At 45.7% G+C, this 14,668-nt stretch overlaps 1 protein-coding gene across 2 annotated transcripts in view; it reads right to left on the bottom strand.

Moving 5' to 3' along the window:
- The window catches only part of RELN (reelin), a 2,335,047-nt gene that overhangs the window by 591,817 nt on the left and 1,728,562 nt on the right, over positions 1–14,668 (bottom strand). For both annotated transcript variants that reach the window (XM_069628072.1, XM_069628071.1), the window contains exons 23-24: positions 9,262–9,399; positions 6,040–6,226 (exon numbers count right to left, since the gene is read on the bottom strand). In XM_069628072.1, coding sequence (XP_069484173.1) covers positions 6,040–6,226; positions 9,262–9,399 — 325 coding nt within the window. The remainder of the gene's footprint in view (positions 1–6,039; positions 6,227–9,261; positions 9,400–14,668) is intronic.

The following is a 14,668-nucleotide window of genomic DNA, read 5'->3' on the forward strand; positions in this document are numbered from 1 at the left end:
TCTGCTGATGTGTATTCGGATTAGGCCATCAATGTTTTGATGATTCTGGGAACTTTGAAAATTCAGACTGTTGCTTCCTAATAAGTCCAATATTCTTATTGGAAGGCCATTGTGACCTTCCCATTTTCTCCCCTGTTTCACCTGAGAATGAATGCGGTTTCTATCTCTTCTTCTCTTCTTTGGAGTCACAAACCTAGCATATCCTCACGAGGACACTGTAGGCATCCTCCTAGTACCATTTGCGATGAAGGTATCTGCCTCACAACATAAGCTCGCATGATATAACAAATTCATATTTTATACAAAAAAAATGTATATCCTATGTGGTGGGCTAAAGGAGGATATATGGACGCAAGGTGGACATGTTCACTTATTTTATTTAAATGATAAGGAAAAACAGACCTTATTCTAACTATCGCTATTGAGTAGTTCCCTGTCTCACCAAGTAAACTAAAGGTGCTTGTCTGTCGTCAGGAAGTCAATAGCGGAAATGTCATCTATCTATCCCTACCACTACTAACCAATAACTAAACAGGGCCAGACAGGTTCCCTTTGCCTTTTTGTTTTGTGGCTTATTCTCAGGGTTTCTTCTTTTAACAATGGTCATGCAAACACAAATGTCTCTCCCTCAATTAGTCTATTTATGGTGATCTCTTGAAATAAGACTGGCGGGTCTGATCTACGAGTTCCTGTAACTCTTTCCAACAGTCACTATATCTTAGGCTCTAATTCACATGACTCTTGCCCTTAATGTTTTCCACGTATGTTCTCCACCTTCTTCCTCTTATTGTATATGGTTCAAGCTTTTGATAAACTTTGAGGTTTCTCCACACCTGGGAATGCTTAAATATATGCTGTCTGTCTCATCTTATTTCACTCAACACTTTTATCGCACACTGTACCTTATCACTCTTTATCAAGTGGCATATCCACTGGTTTCCAAGTAACTTTCCTTGAAGTCTCTCCGGAGTGCTTGTAACCCCAAATGTCTTTCTCTTCTGAGTTAAAACTACACATTCATCATTATTCTTGACCATTTCCTATGAAGTCTCAATGACTTGGGTTTCTCTTGCTTTATCACGCTTATGACTCATCATCCCAACTCAGTAGTATAAGTCTTCTCAGTAGCCTCCAAACACTCCAGCGTACCCCGATAACCATTTTCCTTGGGAATATGCTTGCAGGGCTCGGCACTCGCTCAGGTTCCTTGGTCGGCTCTCTTGACCGTTCTTTTGGTTTGGTTTCTCGCTTGCCTCTTTACAGTCTGGTTTCTCGCTCGATCTTGGTCCGACATACTTCTTGACTGCCCCCTTCATTGTATCATTGTACCGTGGTTGCAGAGAGCTGGTGCCACTCTCAGCCCTGATAGTCTCTGTGTCGTTGTACGGGCACCTGGCCCACCACGATATGTCTCTGGTCATGCAACCACTTCAGACACTGCTTGCTCGTTCACTCGGACAACAGCTTTCCTGCTGTCCGCCTCTCCAGCCTACCTCGTTTCCCAGAATGCTGTGGGTTCCACGACCTTGCTTGGTTTTGACCTCTCCAAAGCGCTTTGATGCAAGAGAGCTTCTCCTGTGTACTGTTCTCTATCGTCCTTTTCCGGGCTTCTTCGTCCTACTTTCATAGTGATTTGTTCTTAAAGGGGTGTGCCCATCCTCATCCCATGGCTTAGTTGAGCCTTTGTCTGTATCTAGATCGGAGTAAGACAATGGGCCTCATTTCGTTTTGCCGGTATCCTGGTGAATTTACCACCAGGATACCGGCAAACCGAAATGCTGTTACCGGCACTCGGTCCGGTGGTCTTACCATTGGATTACGAGTGCTGGCAACGGTTGAAAATTGCCATTCCATGGAGTCCAATTGGACTCGATAGGGGTGATTTGCCGGTATTAACGGTGCTGGTAATACTGGTGATTTTTGCTGCTAAGGTGCATGACTTACCTCCATCTCTTAGCTAGAGGTAAATCTTGTGCCCTACCAGCAAACTTGTAGTTGTCCAGGGAATAAACGTGCTGGTATATGCTATTACCGGCACATTATTTCTGCATCAGCAAACTTGTAATGAGGCCTCCTGGATATAAGGCGGTTCCATATATGCTGAAAATGTGTCTTCCAAAGGAAATCCCACTTGGGAATGAGAGTCCTTGTCCCCTAAGGGGGAGCCACTCCCAGTGAGGTCCCACTTGCCCACACCCCTGGGGAGGTGCTTGCGTAGCAGGTTCACCTCCCTAGTCTGACAAGGGGGTGCCTCCCTCTTGGTGAGAAGGGGAAAATACTCCTGATTCGCCACAACTCATTTTAAAGAACAGGTGAATGTGAAAATCAACTGTTCTTTTAACATGTACTAAATATTGACAATCCAGAAGTGGATTTTCTGTAAATGTCCAACTATTTAAAAGAAAGTAACATATGGTCGACAAGTGGTGGAAATTGATGAAATAATGAAAGTACAAGGTGGATTGGATATGAAAAGAAAATCAAGGAATGATAACAAAAATACATAAATCCAGTACAGTGAACAAGGGCACAGCGTGACAAAGCTGCCTAGCACAGAATTATAGAATTTTGCCAAGTGGGAGCATTGGGATTAGAACACAGGTCATTTGATTTTGCAGCTTCAACCACTGGACATCTCAAGGAGTTACACAAGCAGAAACATGAACACCTGCTACAGGGTAGAGTTTAGAGTGACAAGCATTTAACTGTACGGAGAAGGAAGACAATGGGCCTCATTCCAAGTCTGGCGGTCCGAAAATAAGGGTCCCAGTAGCAACGTACCAGCACCCTTTCCGGACCACCAGACCACGAGATTGCCTGCCGGGGCCGGATCTCCCAACAGGTGTGACCGGCTGGGAGTATCGGCCCCTGCAGGCATGGTTTTTTCAGAAGCAGCGGTGCCGGTGCTTCCATGTCCCCATTCCCATGGAGCCCTATGGGACTTCACGGGAATGGGGACTTACAGTTACTGCCGCCTGACATCACGGCCCGTCGCCACCTCTAATATCCCTGAGGCAATGGGATATCAGGTGGCGGAAATGGTGTTACGAGGTCGGTGGCAACCCGCCGGTAGGACTGGCGGGTTACTGTTGACCTCGTAATGAGGCCCAATCTGTATTTAACCGGCCAATACCAGATATCAAAAGAGAACAAACTGCTTCAAGTGCAAGAATATAAACAGTAAACAAACAAAAGCCCAAGACTTAACCACGGGCAACCCACAGATTAGGAGTGGTCGACCAGTAACACTGGCTATGCACTGAAAGAGGCAAATTAGAAAATCGATGGATCATTATGGAACAGACAGATAATGTGATAGGATCCCAAACTATGCAATCATGAATTAAACACGATGGGAAAGACAGATTTAGATGAACAGTAGCTATGGTATTTATTTCTAAAGACAAACAGAGAAAGATCAGATCGTCAAGGGTTTAAGAAAGTACAAGATGCAGCTTCATACAGAGAAAATGTATTAAGCATAGTCTGAGAATTTGACTGAAGGAAAATAATTCATGTTGGTTAAGAAAGAAACATTGCTTGGTACGATGTTCATTGTTAATGTGTTATCAACATAAAGGTTGTAAGGCACTGGACTACTATACATTTTTATGCTCCAGAGCATAATTTTAATTTTTGGCAGTCTTTTTCCTGTATCTCTGTCTATCTCTTGTGAGAAACCAGAGGGTGTCTCACTGTCCAGTCCCCAGGGATCTCTTGCTCAGGTGGCCAGGGCACGGCCAGCATATTTGGATCCAAACCCTGGGGGTGGACTGGTGCGGGAGGATCACCTGGGTGAGGAGTGCTCGAGGAGTGGGGGTGAGATACCCAATGGTGAGATGTGGTATCCCTCCCTTTTCAACACCTTTAACCTATCCTATTATTTAGGATATTCTGATTTTCCAACTTCCCCCCACACTTCCTGCACAAACACTGAGCCGACGAAGAAGAGGTCTGAGTGAAGAAAGACTAACACTTAAAAATTACACCGGTCATGTCCCATTCCTACTGTCAGGCAGAGTCAGGCAATTGACCATAATTGCATACACCTGATACCTATTGACTGTCCCCACACAGATAAAAGGTGGAGCACTGGGACCCAGGAAAGAAAAAGCATGAGAAGGAGCAGTTCTTCTGGGGCAGCAGCGAAGCAGGTGGAGCAGGACGGCAGGCCGAGAAGTAGAATCAAGGAGTGGAGAGACGTCTGGGCGTCCCTGTGAATGGTTGTTACCTCCAAAGAATCTTGAAGGCTGCACAAGTGACCCCAACGAAACAGAACAGTGAATCCGGCATTGTGTGAGAAAGATACCAGCAGCCCTTCTGGGTGAGCGACCGACTTGGGGAGGTGAAGCAGCAGCTGTGGTATCAACCTTGGCTCCTAGATAAAAGACGCGAGCATAGAAACCAGCAAAGTCGGTGAGTTAAAGAGAGCCATTAAAGGCAGGTCTGTATGGAAGATAACATTTACAAGCAGCAACAGTGTATCACGATAATGAAGGTTGCACATATACTAAAAGGACGCGAGTGAAAGTAAAATGTGATTAAGCAGCCAAAGGGTTGCTGAAGAGTGAATCGAACAAGTGAGACATTGAGAGATAATAGAGGGCTCCGGCATAGCCAAAGTGCCCAATCGAAGGTCTTTGTTTAAATGTGCACAGTGGTGCAAGTGGAAAAGTGAAAAGCCGGGAAACCCATAAATGACAAATGCATCTGACATCAGTGGGAAAATGAATATGAAAAGTGAACTGTAATCAAAGTGGTCATGCTGAGGTATTTGTAAAACCGCTTGCACATTCAAAGGTCTTCGATGAGAAAAGCGAACTGTGAGCCATTGTGATTTGAAGGGTCGAAGCCCGACTGAGGAACACATGTAGCGAATTGTGAGCAGTTGCGATTTGGAAGGTCCAAGCCAGACAGAGGGAGACCTGTAGCGAACTATGAGAAATTGTGATCGGAAGTTCCGAGCCCGACAGAGGGAGACCTGTAACGAACTGTGAGAAAGCGTGATCGGAGGGTCTGAGCCAGACAGAGGGAGACCTATGTGAACTATAAAGCCTGAAGTTTGTGAACTATGAATCCTGGAGGAAAGGAACTTTTGTTTTGTTAAATGAACCCAAGGCATCCTGAGAATAATAAACCTGGTGCGAACAAAAGACTTTGTGCGACCAAGAACCTTTTTTTCATGGAAGGCCCTGGTCCGCGTCCTGAGCTGCATCCTTGTGTCTAAAGCCAGAGTGTGTTCTAAGACCCAAGTGTGCCACCTTATCCTGTGCCAAAAACGTGGGGAAGAGAGTTTTGCTCAGTTACCTTGATATATTGTTTTGAACACTGCTTTTTCCTTTACATATACATCTTTCTCTATACACATTTATTGCAGTAGAGTAAGTGCAGGCAATATGTTTTTTTAGTATAGGCCATTTTGTTTTGACTGACAAATGACTAGGACTGCGTTTTTTTTTTTACTTTGATGGTTGAGAGTACTCCGATCATTAGCTACAGGGCAAGCGAGGAGTTTTTCAAACACCCCTTTCAAGTTACAATAAAGGTTTTTGAACTTGCCAATCTTGTGTCTATGTCTACTTGTGATACTATGCCTCCCTTACACTCTCTATATCTATGTTGTGAGCTATCTAGCTCCTATCGGTTCTGTGCTTTCCCTGCATTATAATGACTGGATACTACCTCTATCTAGCCATCCATCCACGGGCACCTGTCTGTCTTTCTCGCCATCCATTACAATAATAATAATGTATTTTTTATATAGCATTTTAATCTAAAGGGCTTTACATAGGAAATATTTACATACATTACTATTAATCCCATTCTTCATGTATTTGTTGTCGGCAAACGGGTTAATTTACTTAAATGTATACATCAACTAATGCTTAATTTGAAAAAGGCCATGATGTGCTGTCATCGCTTTACACAACACTAACATGGGACTTTCTTGTCCTCTCTTGATTGCCATGTTATCGTTTTGCTTTATTTCTTTACAGGAACGTTATCTGCCAATAACAACGCGTAAGAATATGTCCGTACCTTGTTGAAATAGAGAGATGACCCGGAAGAGATCACGCCACAGCCTTGCTCTGGTTTCACAATCTCTCCTCCAATCACTTCTTGCCAATCAGTATTCAAAACACCCAGACTTTCAAAATCTGACATTACTGTTGAAGGCAGGGGAGCTTCAGGAAGACATTCCGGGCCCTTAAATTTGGAATCACATCTAAAATAAAAGAAAAAAGAGAAAACTAATCACCATTATTTAATAACTATTTTCAGAGGTAGGTGAGCTTACTGCCAAACAACATACATAGCGAGATATTACAAAAACTTGGGCTGCAAGTGCAATTTGCACTAGGGCCAATATTACCCTAGTGCAAAAAACAAATGTTTATACAGTGTTTTTGCACCAGAGCAAAGTACTAAAACTAGGGCAAACCTCTCCCTGGTGCAAAAGTGCATTGAAAGAATAGGTTTTGCACTCAGGCAATGTTTGCTCCAGTGCTAATTGCACTTGCATCAGTGCACATGTGGGCCCTACTATCTGTATATTATACCGATTCCTTGCACATCTGCAGATGGCATCACTGAGACATACAGCATGGGAGCAGCAGCCCAGGTGCCTAATTGACACCTTCTTTGGAAAGTGGGAATAACACTGAAGATCCTGTGTCAGGTTATCCTGGCCTGTAGGCTGTGGAGCAGGTGCACACTTATAATATCAATTGACATTTCAATTAGCTGCATATCTACAGGCTGGGAATCAACTGAGAAGGCTGGCGAAATACACACTAGCAACGTAGGTGATGGTTTTCTGGCAACGTGGACCGCCACAGGTCATGCAGGGCAGGTCCTGTTCTTCCCACTTTCTGACTGGGGGAGGCGCTCTCTTTTCAGCTCTTAGGAAGATTGTCAATATTGTAATCAGAGCATATTGCTGTGATGAAGTCTCACCTATTTCCCATTCATGTATGCATGGCATTTACATACATCTTAGTCGTTGCCAAACACCACCTTTACACTGAATCAGGCACATGGTATTTGTATTTAGGGGTTAATAAACCTTGAAACTAGATAGGAAGCAACAGAGCGCTGTACATGTCATTGAGGGTACGGTATGAGGGTAAGGAGGGGGAACACACTATGTGGCATGGGATGTTTGGGCCGTGGGGGTGGGATATGATGCAGGAACGCAAGGAGCCTAAATGGCACCTACGTATCGACTGAAGAGTAAGGTCCCGAGTTCCCTCCTGAGCTGCAAGCTTGTTGGTTAGGTCTGGATTGCCATAAGCATGCTGTTCCACCAGGCAGGAGAGTACAAAAGAAGCCCTGTTTCCTATGTTTTTCCTTAATGCCCCAGCTTTGTCTGAAGCCTAGCGATGGCCTGGCTCCTCGAGGAGCAAAACCCACCTGGGGGACCGAGTTCTACAGCTCTGTAAGCAGGTGGGCGAGCTGTGCTTGCCATATAGGTCATGTAAGCAGCCTTAAAGAGTATTCTGCTTGGGACGGGAAGCCAGTGCAGCACCCACTTTTAGGATGGGACAGCATTCCTTAGGATGGGCGCATGCTGTTCAAAATCTCCCCTCAGAAATACTTCTGCACTTTCAAAAGTAAGACATGTATAGCAAATTTTCATCATGATCACACATTTGATTAGACATTCAAGGTAATATTTTGTCGATGGCCTTTCTGGCGGAGAGTCATCATCATGATTCTGGACCAAAATGCCCCACTAGTGTAAGATATCGGAACCCAACTGAGTCACTCAGATCTTTTATCTTTGCTCGCTTGCACCAAGGAGAACACACGCCGCGCATGTTCCAGTCTTGTCCAACCTTTTCTATACTGCAGTCTCAATTGTGTCTTATGTGGTTGCAAACTGGATGATAGCTCAGCTGGTCAACGTACAACAAAAGTGTCTGAGTAATGCACCTGCATTTTAAAACTGTGAAAACATAGGGCCTGATTCTTTGAAAATGGCATTTACAACTAGTCCAGAGGGCGCATTCATTTAGATGCCCCATTTTTAGAAATGCGCAAGTCACCTTATTCTCAAAAGGGGAGCTGTGCATTTCCCCAGAGCTGTGCGGCAACACAAATGATGCGCTAGTCATTTGGGGTTGAAGCTTAGTCAAATTTATGAAAGTTCAGAATAAACCGAATGTACAGCCAGATGCATCCGGGTAATACGGTTGGCCTCATTTAATGCCTTATCATGGCTAATTGATGAAATAATCGGCATGACCACTGTCAATTATGTGCACATAAAAACGCCAATGTAAACTGAAATAGAGAATTTACGGGCATGCAAGCACCACAAAACGCATGTAATTGAAATATTCCCTTACTTATTCTTAACACACAATGGGCCTCATTACGACCCTGGCGCTAATGGTTTAACGGCGCCGTAAAGAGCGTCGGCGCTGTTAAACCAGTAGCGCTTGATTACAAGGTCCCTTAGCGGGTTGGAGGCTTTAACGCCTGCTTTTTGCAGACGTTAAAATCCAACCCGCTAAGGGACCTTGAAGCTAATTACGGCAACCGTAATTTACGGTGCCGTAATTAGCGCCTTCCCCATCCCCATTATGCCTTATGGGGCAAAATGGGAATGGGGAAGGGCAAATGGTGAATGGGGAATTACCGCCCCCGCCAACCTTGTGATGGGAGCGGTAATTCTGCCATCCACCATGCCGGAGACCGGCATGGATCATGGTGCTAACAGCACCATGGTCCAGCGCCTGGGTCGTAATGAGGCCCAATGCCTTGTGACATCAGAGGATGTGATTGATAGCAAGATATGCATTTATGGAGTAGACCAAGCACTGTTTACATCACTTAACATTAGAGAGTAGACTATGACATTTAAGCTAAACCACATGATCAGTGCCACCCAGTAGCCATCCCTGGAATCTCACCTCCAGTTCAGAGCCACTGAGCAATGCATTGTAGATATGCAAATTAGCTCAAAAGCACAGTGGGGTTTGCTCCAGAAAATGTTCATGGCAGTGCCATTTAATACAGAGATTTATCAACCCAAGTCAGACAGCTCTCAAGGATGCAGACAGCAACATATAAGCATGCCACCCTAATTAGGGATCATCAGTGCAGCATACTCAGACATCTTGTGGCTGCAGCATGTCATTCTTTTTTAAACCCACCATAACATTGTTGGTGTTTGCCACTACTTACTACTGAAAGCATATTCACTTGTATACAGCATGATACTTCAAATGTAAATTGTGATTGAATACAATGTACCTGCAGATGCCATGGTCACACCAGCCATGTCCATTGCACATATTGGGGCACTGCTGCCCAATATAAATATTGTCCAAAGCCCACTCGTCGTCAGCTGTGTAGTACCGCTGGCTCCAGCGGAAACGTGTTGCACTGGACCTTAAAGGAGAGAGCAGAGAGTTGGTTAGTTGGAGCAGTACTTGCAAGCCATGCAGAAAGCAAAACATCTAGCAGATAGCAGTGAGATGTGATCATCACGCATATCAATCTGCAGAACGGCGCATTCGATCAGCCTGGGTGAAGATTGCTGTTGTTCGGGTGAATGAGTTTAAATGAGGGCTGCAGGATCATGGCACATGCAAATAGCCCAGAGAGCCTTGTTGCTTTTGCTCCTGTTTTATAGGAGGATTTTGACAATGTTCATGATGGAACACTCGGTCTGATGCCAACTTCTATGATGCCTCAGTCCCCACATCTGTGCCCAGGCAGCGAAAAGCTCATTTGATTCCTGGCCACCACAGAGCAGTAAATTGCAGGAGAATGACTGGAAGGAGATTTGTACAAAATTATTACGGCGTGATCCTCGGTTGCCAAAGCTGGTGGATGTGTCCTTAACTCGTGGCATCAAATGTGCACCATACCTTCTAGACACCAAGGTCTGTTTGACAGAAAAACTAACCTAAATATTCACTTTTCACAAGTACAAGCAACCACAGCATAAGAACATTGTGGTCGGAAGTGGTGCCAACAGTATAAAACAGTATAAAACAGTAAAGGTTCTGTGTGATGAAATACATTCACTGCCCATGCAGCTTCCCGCTGCTTCCAAAATTCCCTTGTAGAAATACAAATACTCTAGGGGGCCTAGCCTCAGTGGGTATTGGTGGCATACATGGAATACACTTTACAATATGTAGAGATGCGATGAAAAAGCACATGCTGTCAAAACACCTGGACAATTTAAACATAGCAGAAGACAAGTCGCAGCCATAACAAAGAGGCACTGCTGAAGAAAGGTAAAACATGGCAGGCAAGAGCACATGCAAATAAAGGAAAGGGACGGCACCAACATTCATGTCCTATCGAAAACATATTATACATCTCAAAGGGCAGAGTCTTACAAGCTTCCCTTGCCAAAAATCACACAATCCTCTTCATTGTTAAGCTTCATTTCAAATGCCTTCCACAACCCCCTTACCCCAACGGTCACCTGCAGCTGCTGCTACTGTGATCAGTCAGAAACATCGACCTGGTTACAGGCTTTACTTTTCACACAAACCACAGTTGGCTAGTATTCAGTGTTGGCCTTTATGCCCAAAGTGTTCCTACCTCTGTTGGTGGGTAATGTAAAGGTTTCATACCATAGTGACTATTGTACTCCTGTTCTTTAGTCCCTTTTACTCCAAACTTTGCAAGCTGTCCATCCTATTGGATGGGACAGGAGCCATAATACATTGTTTCCCTCACCCAGGATCAATCACGCATGCGCAGAAACGGCCACACCTCACGAGCTCCGCACTCCAGCAACTTGTCAATCCATTTCAGTTGGTGACAATTTACAATTATACTTAGTGAATTCGAGAAAAGGAGATTATGGACTTAGAGTACTGTAGTCACTATGGCAAGTAAACTTTGCATAATTCTTTGTCCCGCCCCGTTTGAACCACACTGCATTTTGAAAGCATGCACATTCAGAGTGAGTTTGGATCTAATCCCAAATCTATCCAAAGAGATTACATAGGACCCCCTGACCAAACTGGATGACGAATAGTGATCAAACATCTAAACAGTAATGCTTGAAAAATGAAGAAGTGGAGGCCAAAGTAGCCGTTTTACAGAAGCCGACAATAGAAACACAAGGCTTGAAACCATTTAAGCTGCATTGGCACAAACTAAAAACAGCATAGGAGGCTACAGTTCCTGAGCTGCATAAGCCCCGATAATGCAGGACACGATTGTGCATAGGACGTTTCATTAACCTGCTTGCCTGGCTGTGGGCTACTGTTGGTATGAACAGTCTGTCTGTGTGGGAGCTAATATAAGCACCATCGCAGATCTATGCATCTCCGATAACCAGTGGCAAAGATCAGCCCATTTACTCTGGTACTGAGATCTCATGTAATTATTCCTGCCATCCGGTCTGGTTTTGAAATGAACATGTGCCGCTACTAAATGTCCCATATTAAGCGCCACAGGAACCAGGATGCTTGGAAAAGAGACCAAGTGGTGGGGTGCAGAACCAGACAACCCTCTGCAATAGCAGGTCCCTCTTGTGAGGAAAGAGAACTGGGCCAGGGAACTTAAAAAGAGGAGATCGGAGAGACAAAATCTTGAGGGCCAGCGAGGAGTGATTAGAATTGGCAAGGAACCCATGCTCCTCCTTGACTTCATTAGCCATTTTTGTATGGAAGACGAATCGGACCAAAGAAACATGCTTGAACACAATCCTAAGGCAGAACCAGAATATCATCTTGAGGCGGGGGCCATGGCTCACCAAGAAGCATAAAGTGGTCCCTTGGAATTTAGGTGTGTCCAAACAAGTATATTTGAGGAGAGCTCCAACACTGAAAGATGAAATTGAGAACTTTGAGGTAGAGTTCTCGGACTTGATTGAGCTGGGCAGCCTGCCTCTTCCTCCAGTATTCCTGCAATGTGGTTTACAAGGCTGTGAATATTTTCCTTGGGGGCGTATACCCTTATTTCTAAGGTTTGCCTGCAAAGTGGTGGGGAATTAGTGCCACCCTGCTAATGGATATAATATAGTGTTGTATTGTTGTCCATCAGGATCGCCGCATACTTGTCCTTGATCTCAAGCAGACAAGATTTGCTAAGAAAATGGTCTTCAGTTCCAGAAATCTCATTACCATCTACAAGATCTGTTGAGCCTTCAACTCAAGAGGCAAAGCCTTCCCCAAGGAAGAGCCCAGGACTGCTCCAATGAATTGCAGCTTTTGGAAAGGTGTCACCTGGGTCTTTTCGAAGTTGAGCGAGAAGCCCAGCTTGTGGAGAGTGGTGCGTGCTGTTGAGATGTTCCAAAGCCTGTTCGGGAAAACGAGCTATGATCAGCCATATGTCTAGGTAGTTAAATATGTCAATCCCTCTCTTCCTGAGATTCGCTGTCACCACTGCCATCAACTTCGGGAAGAACCTCAGGGCGGAGGTCAGCCGAAAGGCAGTACTCGAAACTGATATTGAGAACTGCCAATGGTGAACCACAGGTACTTTCTGTGCTTGGCATGTATAGACACATGAAACTAAGCATCCTGAAGATTGAGTGACACCATCCGGTCTTGGAGTTGGAAAGCCTGGAAGATCTGTGAAAGAGTGACCATCTTGAATTTGTCTTTCCTGGGGAACTTATCCAAGAGTCTCAGGTCCAGGATGGGGCGCAGTCCGTTGTCTTTCTTGGGAACCAGGAAATAGGTGGCGTACGAACCCTGGTATTGTTACACTACAGGTACCTTCTCCACAACACCTTTCTCCAACAGGGAAAGAATCTCCTATAGAAGAAGCCAATCTGGTTCCCAAAGAGAGTGCTCACTCTGGGGACAATGTGGGGGTATTTGCAGAATTGGGAGACAGTACTCTTGGGCCACTATCTGTAGTGCCCAAGCATCTGAAGTAAAAGGATGCCATTCTTGCAGAAGCTGGATCAACCTGCCTCCCACTGTGGTTCTGTTAGCAACATGATTATAGAGCTTTTGGGTCTGTGGCTGTGGCAGAGGGCAATGAGGAGATTGATGCCTGAGCAGTATTTCCGTATATCAAAACACAATGATCAAAAGACACACACTACTGCTTCAGTTAGTTTGCACTAAATTATTTCCAATTATTTAACCAAAATATATTTTTATTGACATAATAAATAATTAAAAACCATTCTCATATCCACATTTTTCAGATCACATTAAGAATGGGCCTCATTACGACCCTTGCGGTAATCCGCCGTCATTACCGCCATGGCGTAATGAACGTTAACGCCGTGGGACGATGGCGTAAAGTGCGCCACATTAGGACCCATCGCGCACGAGCATTACGCCATGGCGGTAATGTAAACAGCGCCATGGCGGTAATGCCCCCAAAACGGCACCTACCGGCATCGTATGCGGCGCAAGGTGCACCACCGCCACCGCCGTACATAGCGGTGACCGTAGTTAGCGGTCACCGCAATTAGCGGTGACCGTAGATAAGCGGAACCGGAAGTAGCGTCACCGCGGCGGAACGGGAAAGAGCACGGCGGCCATCTTTAAAAACACAATCCATTGCCATCCTCCGAAACCACTGGACATCCGAGCCTGAGACCCCGCCAATACCGTCTTCAACCTTCTACCTGCAGGAAGATGCCTAAAGTTTTGAAAAAAGCCTGTGACCGCCAGCGGCAAGACCGCTTCTCCAGAGAGGAGCTTACCATTCTAGCGGAGACCCTCCAGGAGAACGCTGCAGTGGTATTCTCCAACCAACTGACAAGACCGGCCATATCCAAGAAGAAGGCCATATGGGCACTGGTAGCTCAGCGGGTCAGTGCCGTGGGAACAACACCCCGCAATGTCAAACAGTGCCGCAAGCGGTGGGACGATCTCCGGCTCAGAGTCAGGAGCATACTATCAGCCAACATGAACCTGGCAATGGCAACTGGGGGAGGATCGGAGTCCCCTATAAAATTGCAGCCATGGGAGGAAATCTGTGCCTCCACAATCGGAATGCAGAGCATTGAAGGAGTAGGAGGAATGGAGAGAGGAGCCCCGACATCGGGCGATGCAGGTAGGTGGCTCAAATCAAGGCATGCAAATCTCACCTAAGTCCATTCATGTGAAGTACAATGTTGGCCCATAGTGTGAATGCAACACATCAGCAGGAGACTGCCCACAGATACATCCGATCTGCACCCTGTACACATGCAGCACGCACACCCTAACTGCAGGCACCCACATACCTCCATGCTACTTCCACACAAAAGGGAGACAACTTTTTTCCCCTGCATGAAATGTGCCACATGTACTAACTGATGAGATGCCAGTCGCCACAATGCCCGGCCAATGTCCGCAGACCCATCAATAACACTCTCCCTCCTCTGTCCCACCACAGGCTCAAATTCCGACCTTGAGGAAGAGGACACCACAGCCTCCACACCCACCAAGAGGGCCAGGCCAACTGTGCCAACGCCACAACCCTCCACCTCTGTCGTCCCGAGGAAAACACCACAGCAGGCAAAATCCCTGCAAGGGAAACAGGACAGGGCACAGACAGCCACCCCAGCAGGCAGTACAGCAGCAGCAGCAGCAGCAGACATCACACCAATCATGCCCACAGAAGCCACAGCCTCTGCTGCAAGCAGCACAATTGGGGAGAATGCTGCCATTGCTGCCTCCTCCGATAGCGAAGCAGGGATCTTTGAGGAGAGTGATGTCAGAAGCCCCACAGGCCACCC

The sequence above is a fragment of the Ambystoma mexicanum genome, chromosome 12 (genome assembly GCF_040938575.1).
Source record: "Ambystoma mexicanum isolate Mex_15411 chromosome 12, UKY_AmexF1_1, whole genome shotgun sequence".
Classification (NCBI taxonomy): Eukaryota; Metazoa; Chordata; class Amphibia; order Caudata; family Ambystomatidae; genus Ambystoma; species Ambystoma mexicanum.